This window comes from Anabrus simplex, chromosome 13 (assembly GCF_040414725.1).
Source record: "Anabrus simplex isolate iqAnaSimp1 chromosome 13, ASM4041472v1, whole genome shotgun sequence".
NCBI lineage: Eukaryota > Metazoa > Arthropoda > Insecta > Orthoptera > Tettigoniidae > Anabrus > Anabrus simplex.
The window spans coordinates 84029969-84048489 of NC_090277.1; the positions used below are offsets into that span (position 1 = coordinate 84029969).

General features: G+C 37.0%; 1 protein-coding gene across 7 annotated transcripts in view; it reads right to left on the minus strand.

The window, feature by feature from the left end:
• LOC136884883 (trithorax group protein osa) overlaps positions 1-18521 on the minus strand; it is a 744453-nt gene that overhangs the window by 54582 nt on the left and 671350 nt on the right. For all 7 annotated transcript variants that reach the window (XM_067157182.2, XM_067157180.2, XM_067157183.2 and 4 more), the window contains 2 exons: positions 7925-8141; positions 6150-6308 (listed from right to left, as the gene is read on the minus strand). In XM_067157182.2, the coding sequence (XP_067013283.2) occupies positions 6150-6308; positions 7925-8141 (376 nt within the window). The remainder of the gene's footprint in view (positions 1-6149; positions 6309-7924; positions 8142-18521) is intronic.

Consider the following 18521-nt stretch of genomic DNA (forward strand, 5'->3'; position numbering starts at 1 on the left):
TCTTTAGGAATATTTTTCAAGATTTTGAAAATTTTCACTCTCTGTATGCATCTTTCAACATGAATTCGCACACTACCTACACTCTTGAGTTTGTAACACTTCATCTTCTGTAAATCTCGCATTGTGAAGAAAAGGCGGCATAACACGTAAAGAATGAGGTGACTGTGTTTTAATACCTGGGAATCCTTTGTCGACTAATATAACGTCCCCTTCACTCAAAAGATTTAGGATGCCTGAGTTGTTAACAATAAAAGTATCACTAGTTATTCCACCATAACAAGGCGAAAAAAACAATAGTTCCGTTCGGGGCCAAAGCTAATAAAAATTTAGATGTATAACATGACTTGCACGAAGAATACATGTAACATCTCTCATCTATTCTTGCTGGAGTTTCTGATTTCATTTCTGTGCAATCTATTATAACTCGTGTGTCATGTGTGAAATGTAATTCTTTTTCCATGCGTTTTTCTTTGTGTGTTGTGGCAGTTCACTGCAAAACAGTTTCGAACTGATTTAGGCATTTCGATACAATACTAATACCACAATTTTACACCCACAGTTACACAGCCTGGATTGACCGCTCAAGACAAGATCACCTAAACGTTACCGATTTCTTCCGCTGGAGGCGCTAAGAGCGGGCTTGCACGCTCCCTATAGCTTTGAAGTACCCTGACACTTGAAATACATATTTCTCTGAAGCCAATCAGAAAACTCAAGCTAGTCACTAACAGAACAACATTTCAACTTACAATTTTGCAACAGAGAAGTTCTGACATACAGTGTTCAGCTAGGAAGATGAACAGGAAAAAGTCCTACCTAACAAAAGTCTTAACCCACTTCCACTAAGCTATTGTATTTAAAAATATTCAACTGTAATCAAAAACACGATAAGAGAAAACTTCAAAACTACAGTAAGCGAGGCCATTTCTGAAAGGAAATAAGTATTGCGGTGGAATTTTTTTTCCAGTTTTATTTATTAATAATCCTGATTGCAAAAGCATAGCAATACAGACGAGGATGATATCATGCTAACCACAAAAGAGACGCCATCTGGCTGAGCAGCAGTTGTCTTCCACTTCTTACTGCTGTTTCACGAGTCATCAAAACGTGCCTAGTGCTCGCAGGTCTCATTTTACACATATTATGAATGTCACAATGTTCAAATAATCTACACAGAAAGAAACTGCAGAGCTTGTGTACCGTATATGGATACACCTTCAAACAAAACTTTATTTACCGTATAATCTCGAATACCACCCGCACTGTTTTTTCGAAAATATCGCTTCCAAAATTGGGTGCAGGTCTCATTTAAAATTTTGGGAAATTTATCTTTCCGAATGCACGAACATCAGGCATCACTGTCCAGCGCGGCTTGGCAACAATGCTCTCTCCGCTCTCAGTATACGCTACTTCCGCGCTTGGCGTCGGTCTCACACGTTTTCAGAGTATCAACATGAATTCCACAAAGCGTTTGCGATCTTTTACTGCGATTGAGAAACTGAAAGTAGTTCGGGAAGCCAAAATTATTGGAAATCGTGCCGCCGGTAGGAAATACAATATTTATGAGTCATGTATTCGCGATTGGAGAAAGAAGAAAAATGTGATATTAACATATAGTGGTGATCGTAGAGCTTTTCGTGGACCGAGTGTACAGTTTCCAGAAATTGGGGGGAAAAAAAAAACCTTTTTATAAATATGTGACAGAAAGGCAGGAATTGGGATATGGTGCGTCAACCGAAATGTGTCAACTAAAGGCATTAGAGATTGCCCGCGTTTTGCTAGTGCCTATGATGAGAAATTACTGTAGTTTCAGCGTCACATAATTCGGTTGCGGAAGGAAAATGCACATTTGCTTTCCCAAGGCAATGCAGATCAAACGCCAGTCTACTTTGAAATGCCAGTGGACAGGACTGTGAATGTTACGGGTGCAAAAAGTGTTACCATTAGAACAGGTGGTAATAAAAAAACAACGGTGTACTCTAGCCGAAGGAACCAAACTTATAATGTAACCTTGCATTAATAAGTGTCCTAAGACACTCCCGGCACTAAAAGCCATACGCCATTTCACTTCACTTCCTTTCTTTTACCTCTCTTTCAAATCTACTATCTTCTTTTTCCCCTCCTTTTTCTTACTCATTTCCAAATATTATCCCTCACTGCATGTCATAACTCTTGACTATATGTAACTTATATTTTATTTTCTCACGCCTTTTTACTCCCATCCACCTCATAAATTTGATTTTTACTTTCTATAAATGTATATTTCCGCACTGAACTGAGAATTACTCTCAAATATGGTTCAGAACAACTTGACCTGCAGATTGACCACTTTGCCGCCATATGAACTCTTTGAGCATTCATTTCATGATACCTTCAATCATCTTCTGTGATACTCAATTGTTCCAATTCTGCACTTATTTCTCTTCTCACTGGTGCTTAACTTCAACTTTTCTATGTAAAAACAATAACAACCGGCTATTTGTTTCTTAATCTATAAAACATATGACTACAAGATCCAAAATCGAGATAAATATCTCCACATCAAGATTTATAAGACCTTTGAATACCTAGTGCATTTTTTTTATGTGATATTGAACTTCTGTCTCGTGAAAAAGTTTGTGTTTTCTATGCACTCTTGTTATTTGTCAGTGAATTTTTACCTTGCACCTTTTGAACGACAGGCTGAAGATGACCCTGACTAGAGATCAAAGCCTGTCCCAATTATGATTGACTTATAATGTAACCTTGCATTAATAAGTTTTCTTGTATTGAATAGGTGGAACCACAATATATTTTTAATTTAATTGTAATCTCAGTTCAATACGGACCAAATTAAATTCTTATCATTCAATACAAACATAATGTTACAATGTCTAATTGCAGGACAAGTTTCGCACATAATTATCAATTTACATTTGCCTACTTGAGTGAGGACAATACTGGGGAATAACCAAGCTCAGTTTTGATACTCAAAATAAAAATGAATGTGATGACCACAGTGTTCTAAAATCAAAAATAAATCTTGAATAGGTTGATGTCGTGATGTTGGAAGCTTGAGTACGTATGTGTCTGGTTAAACAAGCCTTATTTTTCTAGGTGGGATTACTCAATATCTTATACATACCTGCCAACTTTACGAAACAAAAAATCTTGAGATTCTGATATGAAAATCAGGAGAAATCAGGAGATACATTATTGGTCAAAACTGCTTATTCTGCGTCTAGCACAGTACAGCACTATGATATATTTATAACACTTATTGTCTCAAAGCCCGACTGTTGCTATACGAAGCTACAAGGCTAAAAATTACACATCTCTATTCCCTCACAGGAAGTATGTGAGTAAGATGATCTGTCTCTGATAATATTTCCAAAAATAGCATGAATTCATGCTCCACACGTGTGAATCAGTCGTGCACTTAGATGCCATTACTTAGCAAATGCATAGATTAATTAATATATTGCATCAAGCTTCCGTGTGATTATGCGAAGCGCAATACTATCTGTATCAAATAACTAGCTGATGTACTCATGCTTTGCTACAGAATTCTCAGAAAGACTGCCCTTACAGTTTTCCCAACTGAAGTGTCAACATAGGTCATTACAGTGATGTCAGTACGAATGTTGCGATTAAAAGCAACGCTGTCATATGAAATATTCAATTAATTCTGAGCAATGTGCAGACAAAACTCTCTATTTATATTGAGATAAAATTAGTCAGAATTTTCTCCAAATGGCTCCTAAAATCTCTAGAAAAGTCACTAGTCGTTATCATTGAAATTCTGTCACTAAATTACTAAAAAAGACTCCGTATATAACGACTAGTCTCTAGAATCGTCTAGACTGATGTGGACGAACATGAAAATAGCACGCGAGAACGAGAGATTGACAATCGATATACGCGTCGCGATATACAGGTTTCAGTAAACATCGCACATTCGCGCATTAATAAACGTCGATATTTCGTTTGAAAGCGGCCAATGAGCGAAGGAATTCCGGCCACTGGCGTAAAAAAAGCTGAAACAGCGGGATTTGAAAACAAATGTCTGAAGTTCACCAAAAAATAAGCTAAAATCGGGAGAAATAATAGAATAATCGGGAGGCGGGAAAAACTGGCGAAAATCGGGAGTCTCCCGCCTAAATCGGGAAAGTTGGCAGGTATGCTTATATATATAAAGCCAGAAGGCTGACTGACATACTGGTTATGTAACCAGACAATTTGTACGAACCATATATTATTGGTGAATGAAAGGTTTTCTCCACCCTGTTTATCTCTTTCTCTTGTCCGGCCGGCTCATGTGCGATTCTGTGTGGGACGGCTCTATGCAGGACCTAGTCTAGGACAGTGCAGTTCCTCTACAAGAGACATCGATAAATTACAAGCGACTGATATGAAATTTCTAAGATCACCTATGCAGAATATGAGAAGGGATAGAACCAGGAATGGTTATACAAGAAGAGACATGCAGGTGAACTCAACATCGGCAGAAACGCTGAGAACTGCACAGCTGAAACGGTTTAGTCACGTAAAGAAAATGTAGGAGACATGGATTCCCAGACAGTATTGACCAAATGAAGGGAGATCTACCAACAAGGGGCGAGACATTCAAAGATATGAGAAAACAAGTTAAAAAGACAATGGAAGGATAAGCAACCATACTGACAACCAAACCAAAATATAAAAAGAAAATATGCAACCACAGTATCTCTCAAATAGCAGAAACCCTCCTTTACAACCCTATCATACTGGACACTTTACATAAGGCATGTGATAATCCAACCTCTAAACAAAGCTATTGCAATTACAATAAGGTCATCCGGACTTATAGCACATGAATTGAGCTTTCCCGAAGGATTATATTCTACCTCTAGAGATAAGGCATGTTGACCTCACCATTCTGATTGGAAATTTAAAAAAAGAGAGTAAAAATTTACAATGACATCAATAAGAACTACCTCATATTGAGTATTATTCCCTTTCAAGAGACGAATGGACCATTCAATTAGGTCTCTGAAATCATCTACGGCATTGATTCTCTGTCTGTCTCTTCACGTCACGATTAACAGGCAAAGGTAGAATATAAGCAATGAAGAAAGGTATCATAAAAGAGGAAGTCCAGTCTGATCTCAAGCAAACTTGTGGTTTAACATAATTTTTATTACTACCCTAATTATTTTCCATAAGTTATTTGTTACAATTTGGGAATGGTCAATGGAGACAAGAATAAGGTGCCTCCATCCCCATTTAAATTACAGATATAGAGCAGTACTGGCTAATACAAAATCACCTCATTCACAGGATCTGTTCGACTTGGTAAAAAATTCTACTTACACACACATACACAGATCCAGCTTAATCGACTCATTCATTCTAATATACACTCACACATACGTGAAACCAGGTACACGTTCATCCAGCCCCCATACATACAAAAACCTCACACAATCTTTTTTTTCTCCTAGTGGCTTTACGTCACACCGACGCACATAGGTCTAATGGCGACAATGGAATAGGAAAGGCCTAGGAGTTGGAAGGAAGTGGCCATAGCCTTAATTAAGGTACAGCCCTAGCATTTGCCTGGTGTGAAAATGGGAAACCACAGAAAACCATCTTCAGGGCTGCCGACAGTGGGTTCGAACGCAATATCTCCCGGATGCAAGCTCACAGCCGCGCGCTCCTAACCACATGGCCAACTTGCCCGGTCACAAATTGTTCATGTTGTGATCCTAGTCCCAGGACCTCCATTTTTATGTGGACACCAAGCCATGGAGAAGTGATGTTTCATTTTGGAAATCCCACGTGCACTGACTGACCAATCTGATCTACAGTCTGTTTCACATTCTGGCACAGGTAAGTCACACTTCATCTTTATTTCTTCATTCCTCTACACTCTGCTCTTTTATAATTTACATCCAGTCAAAATGGTCAGATACAACAAATTCAACTAGTCAGATACTCAAAAAAGGTCAAGAATATGACCTAACTCAACTTGAGACTTAAAATCAATACATATAACACACACTAGGTGACATACTATGTCTGCATTTCAAGTCGTGAAAGTTCTAAGTTAGTTTCTGCTAGCCTTCACCTGAAAATTTCCATGCCTAACCGATTTCCTAGCATATGAAGAAACAAAAGGACTCTCTTACCTGGGTGAGTAGAAGGTGCGTTGGTCTGAGAAGGAGGGCGCTGCATGGGAGGAGAGCTGTAATCGGGAGTACTCCCAGGAGGGTAGCCGTAACCATACCCATCCATCGAGGCACCACTTGAACCAGCAGCAGGGAATGAATCTTGCGAGTTGGATGACCCTACAAAGATGAACATGAGTTAAGTTAATGAAGTAATACACTAATTAATGCTATGATTTAAAATGTGTGTGAAAACGATCAGAAGAAAATGAAAGGAGGTGACAATGGATGAAGTTGCTGCCAAAACTGAAAAGTCGTAATGAAAAGAAAAAAAGAAAAAAATAACCGCCACGAGGGGGTGTGACAGGAAAATCAAGGCATCATATTTCATAGGTAAGAAAACTGTCTGAAGCATGAGAAATGGACTTCTGCTATTGTCAAAAGCCCAGTTCGGTCTAATTTTATGATAATAAACATCCGACCCCTTCAAAAACATTTTACAATATAATACCAGTAATGGTAAGGTACCAAACTTAAATTACAACAATATGACACATTACAAACTGAAAAAAGGCTACCAAAAGTACAAGTTAGTAGATAAAATGGAAAAAGAAATCCTTCTGCACCATAAACGATAGATGATGTAAATCTTTCAGAGCAGACCCTAACTTCTTGTTCCTGTATAATAGCAGGCATTTCAAGAGTATTAAAAGACTTGAGGATGTTTAATGTCAAGAAAGTTAACCACTTCGCTAAGGAACATTGCCTTTCTCATATGCGAGTCAACTCTGTCCATTCCAGAAAAGTGGATACTGCTTTGAACGGTAAGTGCCATGCAGTCACAAAAAGCTATAGCACACTTGTGGCATAGTTTCATCTTCAATTTGATGTCAAGTAGCAGCTGAAACTGAGAAACTCTGACAACAGATGGACAGTCATCACCCTCTCCTTAGCCACGAAACAGTACAACAGTGTCTCAGGTCATGAAGGAGTTTCATTAATAACACCAAGGCAGCTCCAGCCATATCAAAACATTTTTACGAATCAATATTTGCAGCAACAGCCCACAGCATTGACTAGAATTTGTAACAAGAAGAACTCCAGCACATACTTCACAACCTTGCCCTAACCGGATAAGAACCAAGGCTACACCCACAAGACGGGGTTGTACATAGAATGCCGATTACAACTGCGGTGCAATTCAAGATCTTGATTATCTGTCCTATGAAAATTCAACTTGAAGACTTCATTACAGTCTGTGATAAAGCTATTGTGGCTGCTTTCAACATCTGAGGATACTTGGATACAATCATCATCATTAACATGGGCAATTATGGGTTATCTTATTTTATAACTTAGAAAATCATCTTCCCTTCTTTTGTAATTTCTTTGAGAAGGTTGTAGACCATTAAATTCCAGCTTGTATGTATCCCTGAAACTTCTTTTGTATTGTACAATGATAGCTATAAAGCCATGACTTTAACATCCTTGTATATGTGAGTCGTTATTCCCCCCTATTTTTTTTTTTTACCTTACCTCATCTGATTTATATATTAAATGGATTATGACTAATGTGTGTTTTTCTCTTAATTTAGAATAAATATTTTATCACAATCTTAAAAACAAAACAAAAAGCATTCAAATCACCAACATTGTGTTAAACTAGAAAAAAAAAAAGTGTCAAGGAAGAAAAGCTTACAGATATTATAGATCTAGGAGGCACTGCAAGTATTTGCACATAGCATTGCAAACCTATCCAATAAAATGCCATGCATAAGTACCAGGCACTGACTCACCAGGTGAGGGTACAGAAGCTGCCTTGCCTCCTTTCTTCTTGGACGAAGCCTCCACCTGATTGATGATCGGTTGCGGGTCGATACCCCCTCTGTCAAAATGGCACTCGTAAGCCAACAAGTTCTTGGTGTAGTGCTTGCGGAGAGTGTAAGCGGCACTGGACGAGGCACCAATACCAAGCAACCCAGCGATGTCCTTCCACGTCTTGTTCTTAGTCACCTGAGGAGGCAAACAAACAGATTCCATTGCCAAGATGGATCCTGCCTCAACACAGCAATTTTTCTCATGGAACACACTCACTCCAAAGAGTCACACTCAACAGCCAACAACTATTCTAATTTACAACCTATCACACAGTTCAGGATCTTATATATATATATATTTGTATATAATGAATGGTCCTCAACACTCTTATACTCTACACAAGTTCTGAAGAGAATGATGGCTACATCTCATGGAAAAATTGTATAGCAAGTGAAAGTTTTCCAGTTTTCAGCTAAGCTAGTGCATTAAATGAACAAGTCAACTGACTTACGGTATGTCGTATGTTAACAGTGCTCGTTAAAAAAGCAAGGTAAACTTATTACTCATGACAAAATCTGCTGTACTTGCACACTTAACAGTAAACAAAAAGGAAAATAACATCCACAACTGAACATTTCACTTTGGCTAATCAACCAAGTACAAAAATCAGATAATAATAGCTTGTATGATCAACAACTCTTCAATTCTAACAGCTTAACCCTTCACTGATGTATGAGGTTTAGATGGCTGCTGCTGCTGTTGCTGCCCAGAATCGAGAAGATTTGAAGATTCATCACTTACAAATGCAGCTTGCTAGGTCCATACAATGCTCAAAGGCCATCCAATGGTGATAACGCGTGGGTCCGTGCAGAGCACAGAGGCGGGTACTCAGGAATTAATTAATAAGACTAGAGTGCTAGAATTACAATGCCAAAATGCATCTTTCACATTTGCACTTTTAATTGCAAAACAACTGTGCTGGGATTTGAGCTTAGAATTGTGAGTTCAACTATGCTATGCAACCAGTCATTTTTATGAGAAGGGATGAGGAGGGAAGGTAAAAGAAAGATTTTTCAAAGATGCAATCATTTCTTGAAAATTGTACATAATTTGTAACTTACGACTCAGCAGACTTATTATACTTTGACTGCCATGTCACCTGTAGGCATATCATTTCAATCAATATTCATTGACATGCCCCACAACGGGCGACTTAAACGCACTCTACAGTGTGCTAGCAGCAGTGCCAGACCTGTAGCTCAGATCCTTTCAAACAGAACAAAGATGGCCTAGGCCACCATAGCTCAATTGGTAGAGCAACCGACGCGAAATCGGGAGGTTGTGGGTTCGGATCCCACTGGTATCCGGCTGGCCATTTTTGTTCTGTACTTAACATCTCTTCAACATGTACGTAACACGACCTAATACGTTGAAAGTCTGTTTCGATTACAATGCGGTCGTGAAAATTCAATATTCACTACATAATATCTTTCAAATGAGTGGGTAAAAATCATGTAAAGAAAAGTACAATGGTGGGGGGGGGGGAGAGAGAGGGGGGTATATGACACTGAAACAGAGTTCAAGTTAGTATGAACTACAGGGAAGGATTTTAGAACTGGCTGCAATCCTTATAGCGAATCATAATGTTCAATCTCACAACTTTCCAAGATCTGGATTACTCTGTGCTACATCTGCAAGCTACTAACAGATTTCACACTTAAAACTTGAAGGATGCTTCTATCCCAATGACTGCTCTCACCCTGACTCTTAAGTTAGGAATTACACCAATGTGACAAACTGCTCACATGGTTTTATGGGGCCTCCTTGTACTACTAAACAAAAATTTACACCAACAATAACCAGGTAACACAGTTAAATTCACTGAAAGAATGGTCTGGACGATAACTACCTTAATATACAACTTCCCCAAGTCATCTTTCTGTATTCTACTACCTCCACTTCAACTGGTAAGGTACAACACTTACAAATTGTACTAACATTTCTTCTAAAAAATGTAAGTGGAATTAAAAAAATTATTTTAAAAAAGACAAGAGAGAAAAATAGATTTAAGTATTAAAGTTATATTCAGAAGGAATGGAAAGTTGAAATACATTTATTTAAAAAAACAATGAAAGTATGCCTAGAATGAACCCCTTGCAAAACTGACTGAAAGCTGCTCCAGTCTACCAGCCAGAAACTGATTTACTCTTCTAATAAATTAATTGTGAAAGGTCTTTGAACTTGACCCAAGTCAAAAATGAGGTTTCAGAATCAAAGTGGCAATAGTAACTACTATAACAAAATGTTTTCTAGAATACCAAAGATATTTCAAAATAATTTTTGCTGGCTGGTTGGCTTTGCTCTTCGTAAGTGAAGATAGTCTTCTCTGGCATCTGCATTTGTTCTTGGAAACAATCATATCTCATAGCTCTAACACAAATATACACACAAAAACCCCCAACACAAGTCAACTTCACTACAAACCAACTTTCTTAAAATCCATACATTCATAAAGGAATTTCTCAAACATGCCACAAAACTTCACAACACAACAATATATAGCTGGCATCTACTGTATATATTCTAGATCACTATAGCTCTGAACAATCAAACGGACATAGTACAAGATTCTATCCTATTTCTAAAAAGTACTGCTACCGCTGCACGTAAGTTATTTTAAGAGAAAAAACTGAAAAATAATTATCTGAAGGCGTAAATAATAATAATAATAACAACAACAACAACAACAACAACACTAATATTGCCTAGCTGCCACTGCAGGCTTTTGGTTTAATGCTTTTTACGCTACCTGTGTGCCAATTTTGACATTGTTTTGCTCTACCAGATGGGAATGAAATTAGATCTCCAATGGCCAGCCTATTGCCATGTTTTAATTAACTCTGCCAGGCTAACCCCAAATGTGTCACCTGAGAGATAACACTGTATCCTAGAGAATTCAATTCACCATCTCTGTGTTCACTCACATGCGACATGTCGATCTACGCACACTTATTTTTTCTACGCTATCAGACGACTCCCATCATTATAATAACAATATGCAAATTATACGCAGGTATACTGAGTCTTTACAGCTATCTCAATTGAGAGGCATCAGTATAGTTTCTTAATTCAAACTTAACAACAGTCAAATATGTTAAAGGTAGTGCATAGAGTATTGTAATTTTAAACACTACAGTATGTGTCATTTTGCAGTGAAAAGTGCAAACTGTACTATCCTGCAGGATTCAGATCCTGTACAGGAAAAGCCCAAACCACCTGATGAACAACCCACAATGCCAGCAAACATCACGTAGTTCTGAACGAACTGGTCCATGGAGGCACAAATCTGAATTTATTTCATTTACAGCTATTTTCACCTGCACCAACAGATGTTCATTAGTCAAACAAGACCTGTATTTCGACTTTGCATAGTTCATTTGTGATAACAGCTTCTTTGAAAAAAAATGAAAAGATGCTGATGTAAGAATAATGTGTATTAGCTGACTAGAATAGAAATCCAGTCACCTGTTATCATTCTTTAAAAAAAAAAAACCCCTCAGTAAGCCAGTTTATAAAAGAAAGGAAAAGAACTACAAACACCATTTCAAAACTGTATTTGGAAAATAAACCCTATCCTAAATTTCCATCTGGTTCACAGCATACAGAAAAGGTAACTTTGGTATTCTCAGAAAGTTGCAACATTTCTGTTGGTAATATAAGCCTGGCATAAAACTGAGCCATTTCCTTGGACAATAGCTACCTTTTGCTTTAGGAGCTATAACACTTGCTTAATGTACATACTTTACTAAGATATTGTCTCTACCAAAGAAAAATTACCCAAATTCTCCTAAAAGTCAGCTGTACCCAATATTCATTACACCAGGCAAGCAAAGGTACTACATAAAATACTGTCCTTTAAATGACAGCATACAATTTGAGAATTACTTTTTCCGAAGAGAAAAAGTATTAACCTATATAGTAGGCCTATTATAAAATAAAAGCTGCCTCTCTTGGATCAGTGGTAGAGTGTCGGCCTCCAGATCCCAAGATAGCGGGTTCAAACATGGCAGAGGCAGTCGGATTTTTGAAGGGTAGAAAAAAGTCCATTCGACACTCCATGTCGTACGATGTCGGCGTGTAAAAGATCTCTGGTGACACATTTGGGGTTTACCAGAAAAAATTCATTAAATCTCAGCCATAGACGCCCAAGAGAGTTTCGGTTTACTCAGTCTGCCATCTAGTAGGCCTAGAGTAAAACGGAACATCGAAATTGACGAGCAGACAACCAGATGGCATCAAATTGAAATGTCTACACATGGTAGCTGAGGCCATACGATTATTATTATTATTATTATTATTATTATTATAAAATAAAGTCCCTGGCAGGTCAAACACACCAGAATGAATCAGAACATAGATTGACTAGCTGGGAGCACTGAACAGTAGTTGTTTTCCTGGACAGTCACTGTATTTGATTTATTTACCGTTTTGCAATGGCTCATTATCATCACCATCAATGTCCCACTCCAGTTGCCCGGGTATGGTTTGCAATATTATTATTAACTTTACTTATGTCTAATTTGTACTTAATTGTAATCTTGATACTAAATAGTAAAATACAATTAACATAGTGACATTTATATACACAACGAAAGGATTGACAATTAAAATAACAGTGCTAAAATTGGAACAGACATTGGCTCTATTAACAATGATGGAAATATCCCAACAATAAGATTTGGCTAAAATTTTCTCATAATTTTCTTCAGTTTTTCTAACACAATTGTTAGTAAGTTTTTTGTATTGTACTACTTAAAATTTGAGTCATTTGAGGCTTTTAAATATACGTATCGAATTAGTTGAGAATGCAACATATCGTATTAATTTGATGCTTCTGCAATAATTTATTGATTGTGAATGGCTAGGTACATCTTGTTGGTTGTTTCCCCAAACTAGTCTTGAATTGACGAATTGACATATAGCTTGGAAGCTGATCGTTTTTTTGATAGGAGCTTGGTCAAAAGGGACTTCATCTCTGAGAATCTTGGATGTTGGTGTATTATCCTTTACAACGACCGTATGTGTTGGTCCGTCTGTAACAAAGAAATTACGTGAGAGTGTTGTATGTTGTTATACTGTCTGATAATCATGTTGGTGTGCGTCACTTACCCTTTTGACTATTGCTATGATGCCTTGCAGTGCTTGTTGCAGCACGGTGACTGCTTGCTGCCGTGCTTCTACTTCTTGTGTCATACGCATGAAGAGGCTGTGGTGGAGTGCGAGTAGGGGATGTAGGGTAAGAAACAGTCGGTGGGGCGTTGGATATTGGCGTAGCGTGTGGAGGGGAGTCACTATGCGTTGACAAAGTGGAAATTATGTCTGTTTTCGTGGTGGGAGTTTCAGAATTGCATTTGCTTTTTTCTAATTTGAAAGTTTGCAATAATGTTGACAATTGCTCTATTAACGGACTCTTTATTTTGATCGCATCATTCAGGTTTTTTTCTTTATTAAAAAATTGATCCAAATTGATTAAAGTGTTCCACGTATCTAGTAGGAAAGCTGCGGCGAGTTTGGCCAACATACAAAAAATTACACTGTGTGCATGATAATCTATATATCCCAGATCCTTGGTATTTATTATTATTATTATTATTTGAGTTTATTATATTGTGATTAAAAAATAAGTTTTAATTGGTGTTGTGTGTCCTGAAAGCTATTTGTATGTCTCGTTTTCTCAATCGGTTTGCGATTTGATGGATCGCAGGATTGGTGTAAGTAAAAGTAGCATATTTTGATTTTTTAGTCTTTTCCAGAGAAAAATTTGTGGCCAATTTGGAAGATCAACAACAGATCTTATATTTGCTGTCAAGAACCTAATGGAAAAACATTGGGAGAAAGGGAACCCTTTATATCTACAGTTCCTTGACATCGAAAAGGCCTACGACAGCATACCAAGAGAGCTTATTTGAGAAAGCTCAAAGTTCGAGACAGTCTAATTTAAAAAATTAAAGTGCTTTACGAGAAAACCAGAAGCTGTGTACAAGTCGGTTCTGGACTGTCAGACTGGTATGAGACAAAAAGGGGAGTACAACAAGGTAGTGCTCTTTGTCACCTCTATTATTTATCATTGTAATATATACCATATTAAAGGCGCTAAAAGAAAAGGGGCAACAAAACTTAAAAGCATTTGCATTTGCAGATGATGTTGTAATTTGGGGTAACTCAATGTGGAAGAGAGACTGCAGGGGTGGAGTAAGAAGTTTGAGAGATATGGATTAAACATCAACAAGGCTAAAACGGTGGTGTTGAAGGTTCAGAAGGTTGGCAACCAGCCAGAAATCATGCTAAATGGCACTAAGCTGGACAGTGTCACAGAATTTAAGTACTTGGGTAGTATAATGTCCAAGGATAACTTAGCTAAATATGACGTAAACAGTCGAATCAGCAAAACAATACATTTTTACCTCCAAGTAAGACAGCTACTATAGGATAAACAAGTACCACTCAAAACCATAATGACACCACTGTATAAATCATACTACACCCATATCCTCACATACAGCCTAGAAACTGCTAGCTAAATTAACAAGAAAGGACAACTTGAAACTCCAAGCAGCAGAAATGAAGTTCTTATGCACAATGATCCAGAAGACCAGAATGGATAAAATAAAGAATGAACAGGTCAGAGAAGACGTAGAACTAGAAGACTCCTTACTCCAGAAGATCCAAAAGGCAAGACTGAAGTGTTTTGGTCATGTGAAAAGAATAAGTGCCAATAGGTCTGCAAGAAAGGAGTATGAAAGAGAAATAATGGGAAAGAGACCAGTGGGCAGACCTAGAGAAAAAATGGACGGACTTAGTGGAAGAAGGATATAGAGGAGAGAGGTCAGGATTGGGAACGGGTTGTGAACAAAGAATGGTTCATGGACCGAACAAAATGGAAGGGGCTCATATACCACACCAGGGAAACTGGAGTTGGTCAACGATGATGATGACGATGACTTTGTTAATGATTCGATTCACCATCTCTATTTTGTACCCATTAACTAGTGCTAGTTCTTTTATGAATTTGAGTTCCTTCGTTAAATTCACTGGTGATAGGGGTATTTTGAAGCCTCTGTAAACCATGCTAAAAAAATTGCCTGTTTGTGGGATTTCGGGTGAAGTGAATCATTTTTTATTGTTATTGAAGTGTGTGTTGGTTTTCAGAATATTTGAAAATCGTAATTAGAATCTGTGTGTGTTACGTTAACATCTGAGAAGTTTAATGACCTATTTTTTTCCCTCTTCTTTAGTAAATTTTATGCAACGGTCTACATTATTTAAAAAGGCGCTAAAAGAAAAGGGGCAACAAGACTTAAAAAGCATCTGTATTTGCAGATGATGTAGTAATTTGGGGTTTGTTGTTCTTGTTCATTAAATAAACAAATTTAATTTTTAAGGACTGTTTTTAAACTTCGTTGAATTCTAGGGACTGAGTCTTTATTCACTACATTGTAAGACTTATCTGAGAAGAACTCTTCATTTTTTTTTTTCCTGATGTATTTGCTTTTATTTATTAGAACTAATGTTTTGCCTTTATCTGCCTTAGTTACAATCACATTGTTATCTTCTATTTTTGTTTTTAACTTCTTTATTTGTTTTAAAAGGGCCTGGTTTAAGTTGGTTTCCATTTCTTTTACTAAATTTGGAAGTTTCTTTTCTATTTCAATTTTAATATCATTTTGTATTTCTATAGGCAATTTTCCTATGTTTAATTCAGTTTCCGCTATTGTTGTTGTTACATCCTCTTATTTTTGTGGATTGGACTAATTCGAAATGTACATTTACAAGCCTTAGATATTATTGAGTTTTAACAGGGTTCATGTCTCAAATTTTTGGCAGTACAATACAAAAAACTTACTAACAATTGAGTTAGGAAAATCAAAAATAATTATGAGTAAATTTTAGCCAAATCTTATTGTTGTTGGGATTTTTCCGTGTTTTGGACACCAGTGTTAACAGAGCCAATGTCTATTCCAATTTTAGCACTGTTATTTTAATTGTCAATCCTTTTGTTGTGTATATATATGTCACTCTGTTAATGTATTTTACTATTTAGTATCAAGATTACAATTAAGTACAAATTAAGTCATAGGTAAAGTTATAAAGACAAGTTATAAAGGCTGAGGATGCTCGGTAGATGAGCGAAACATGTCCCTGTTAATGTAGTATTATAGAAGAAAGAATTTCTAGCGACAAATAACAATTATGTGTTGAACAGGTGGAAAACAAAAATAAAAAAATTGTGTGCAATTTATACTCCAAACTTCCCTACAGCTTTCCATTCCTTCTTGATTGAAAGTAAATAAAATGTTTGAAGAAAAAACTGTACTTGTTCGTAAAACCTCTGAACCCCATATTATTTGTAAACATTAAGAATTTCATGCATGGAATAAACACAGTGGAGCACTGCTGAGAAAAAAAAACCTGCTCCACCTCTTCTTTCATTGTAGTCCTTCCCCAAAAAAGAGCAAGGCACAATCAAGAAGAGAAGTTCCCTCTTACATACCTTCTAGCAGCTGACAGACAGACCCTGCACATCCTCTACACATGTTGTTGGTAGGGCATGCAAAATTGATGAATCACTAAGGAAAATCCATCAACCACGGTTTTTAGTTAACTGTGACTCTCTCTTATTTTGGAGTGACCCTTCAAAAATTAAAACTAAAGATTATCATATCTACAAAGACCAGTCAGTCATTCAAACAAGGTAAGTTTCCAGAAGATGAAGCACTTGAGGTGCTATATCTTCTGAACTTCAAACCTGCAGACACCATCTTAAGCTAAGCACATGTGAGACAAAGCAATTACTAGCAGAAAGATGCACTTTTCCCTGAATCAAATACTAAGCAAAACTTTGTCAATTACCAGAATGGGAAAAAATTTTATTACACCAGCCATGTATTAGCATTGGGCATGAAACAGCTTGTAATTCCAGTGCATGTAGCATACATACCCCACCACTTTACATATGATCTAGTTTTTATTGGTACTGAAGGAACCTGAAAGCCAAAGCAACAATATTCGCACACAAAAATATTATTTTCTAGGAAGAAACATTGTCCAACTTTTTCAGCTTGACAATTGACTTCCTAGCAGTGATCTGCATAGTAGCCAAGCAATGGAACTGCTCTGCAAGTCTAACAAAATTAAAAATCTCATAGTCAAGTCATGCACCAGTGGCAGAGAATGTTTCTGGCATAGCTATTTCATCACTTTTTTGTCATGAAAACCAACTCCTTTCCTGCACTCATTCTGAGGCACTTCATCCCCAGGTTCTGCCCTCTCATTGAGTTAAGATCACAGTATTTTACAAAAATACCATGCAAATTACAACATTATCGAATTAAAATCATGTTTAAAACTTACAGAAAAAATGCTGCCATACATACATCTGTCTTTACAGAATTGAAGAGTTTTGTCTTTGCCCTTTCTGGACTATTGGGTCCGATTTCTTGATCATCAGTTTCACTAACATTAATATTAGTTTCAGTAACGTCATCTTCATTCACTAAAACTTTATATCCAACACTACTTAAAAATTCTATGTCACTTCCATAGTCTATATTGAGCCTGTTTTCAGCATCTACTCTACTCAAAGCAGCCATAATCAAAACAAACAGCTGATCGACAAACAAGAATGTTTGGAATTTTGCTCTTCTTTTGTTTTCTAAGCCGTCTTAGTTCTACAACATGCCAGCACAAACATTACAGGAACTCAAAACTGCAAAGAAGTTTCCAGGGAAAGAGAGAGAGAGTCCCACAACAAGTAATGTGTCAAGATCATCTCTCACTAAGGAAGCATACTAGTTCAACAGACCAATTCTTCTTCATTGCTTGCTCAATGCTTCCAAGCACAAACAATGTTACACATGTTTCAGATATCCTCTCCCCGTCTAATTCAGTGTTTTCCCTGAGTTTCAAAGCTTCAAACATTTATTCAATGAAGAATTCCAATTTTATAATCTGTCTATATTATTATCTTCTCATACATGCTCTATCCTTCAGTTTTTAGTCTTGCATCTCTGTCTCCAATGAGCTCTTTCCAGCTTCATCAGAGTCTTGATGTGTGTAGTGTAGGATAAGAAGGCCAGATAAAGAAGAAATGGATATAGAACCAGAACTGTTAAGGAGAAAGTCCCTCTATTAGAAAACAGCAGCGTATGAAGATGTGGAAATTGTCCTTGCTCCCTTTATATTTTCATGTTTGGCCTTTTCTCCTCTTCTGATGCTGATCTGTCATTGTCTTTATCCTATTATGTGTTCCTATTCATGTTCCTATACATGATTTGATCTGTCATTTTCTCAAGGCCAAGTGGACTTGTAAAATGTGTATCTAGTGATGAAATTTAGCCCTACAGAATTTAACTAAATTTACTTTTTTTTTTTTTTTTTAAACCACCATGCACATGGATGCTGATCCATGTATTCTTACAGCCAACACAAAAAATGGTTCATTTCTCTATATCTAAAACAGTTAAATGTTTCCCATTCTGTTATAGGCTAAACTGCAGGCAGATGGTGTCTGGTAAA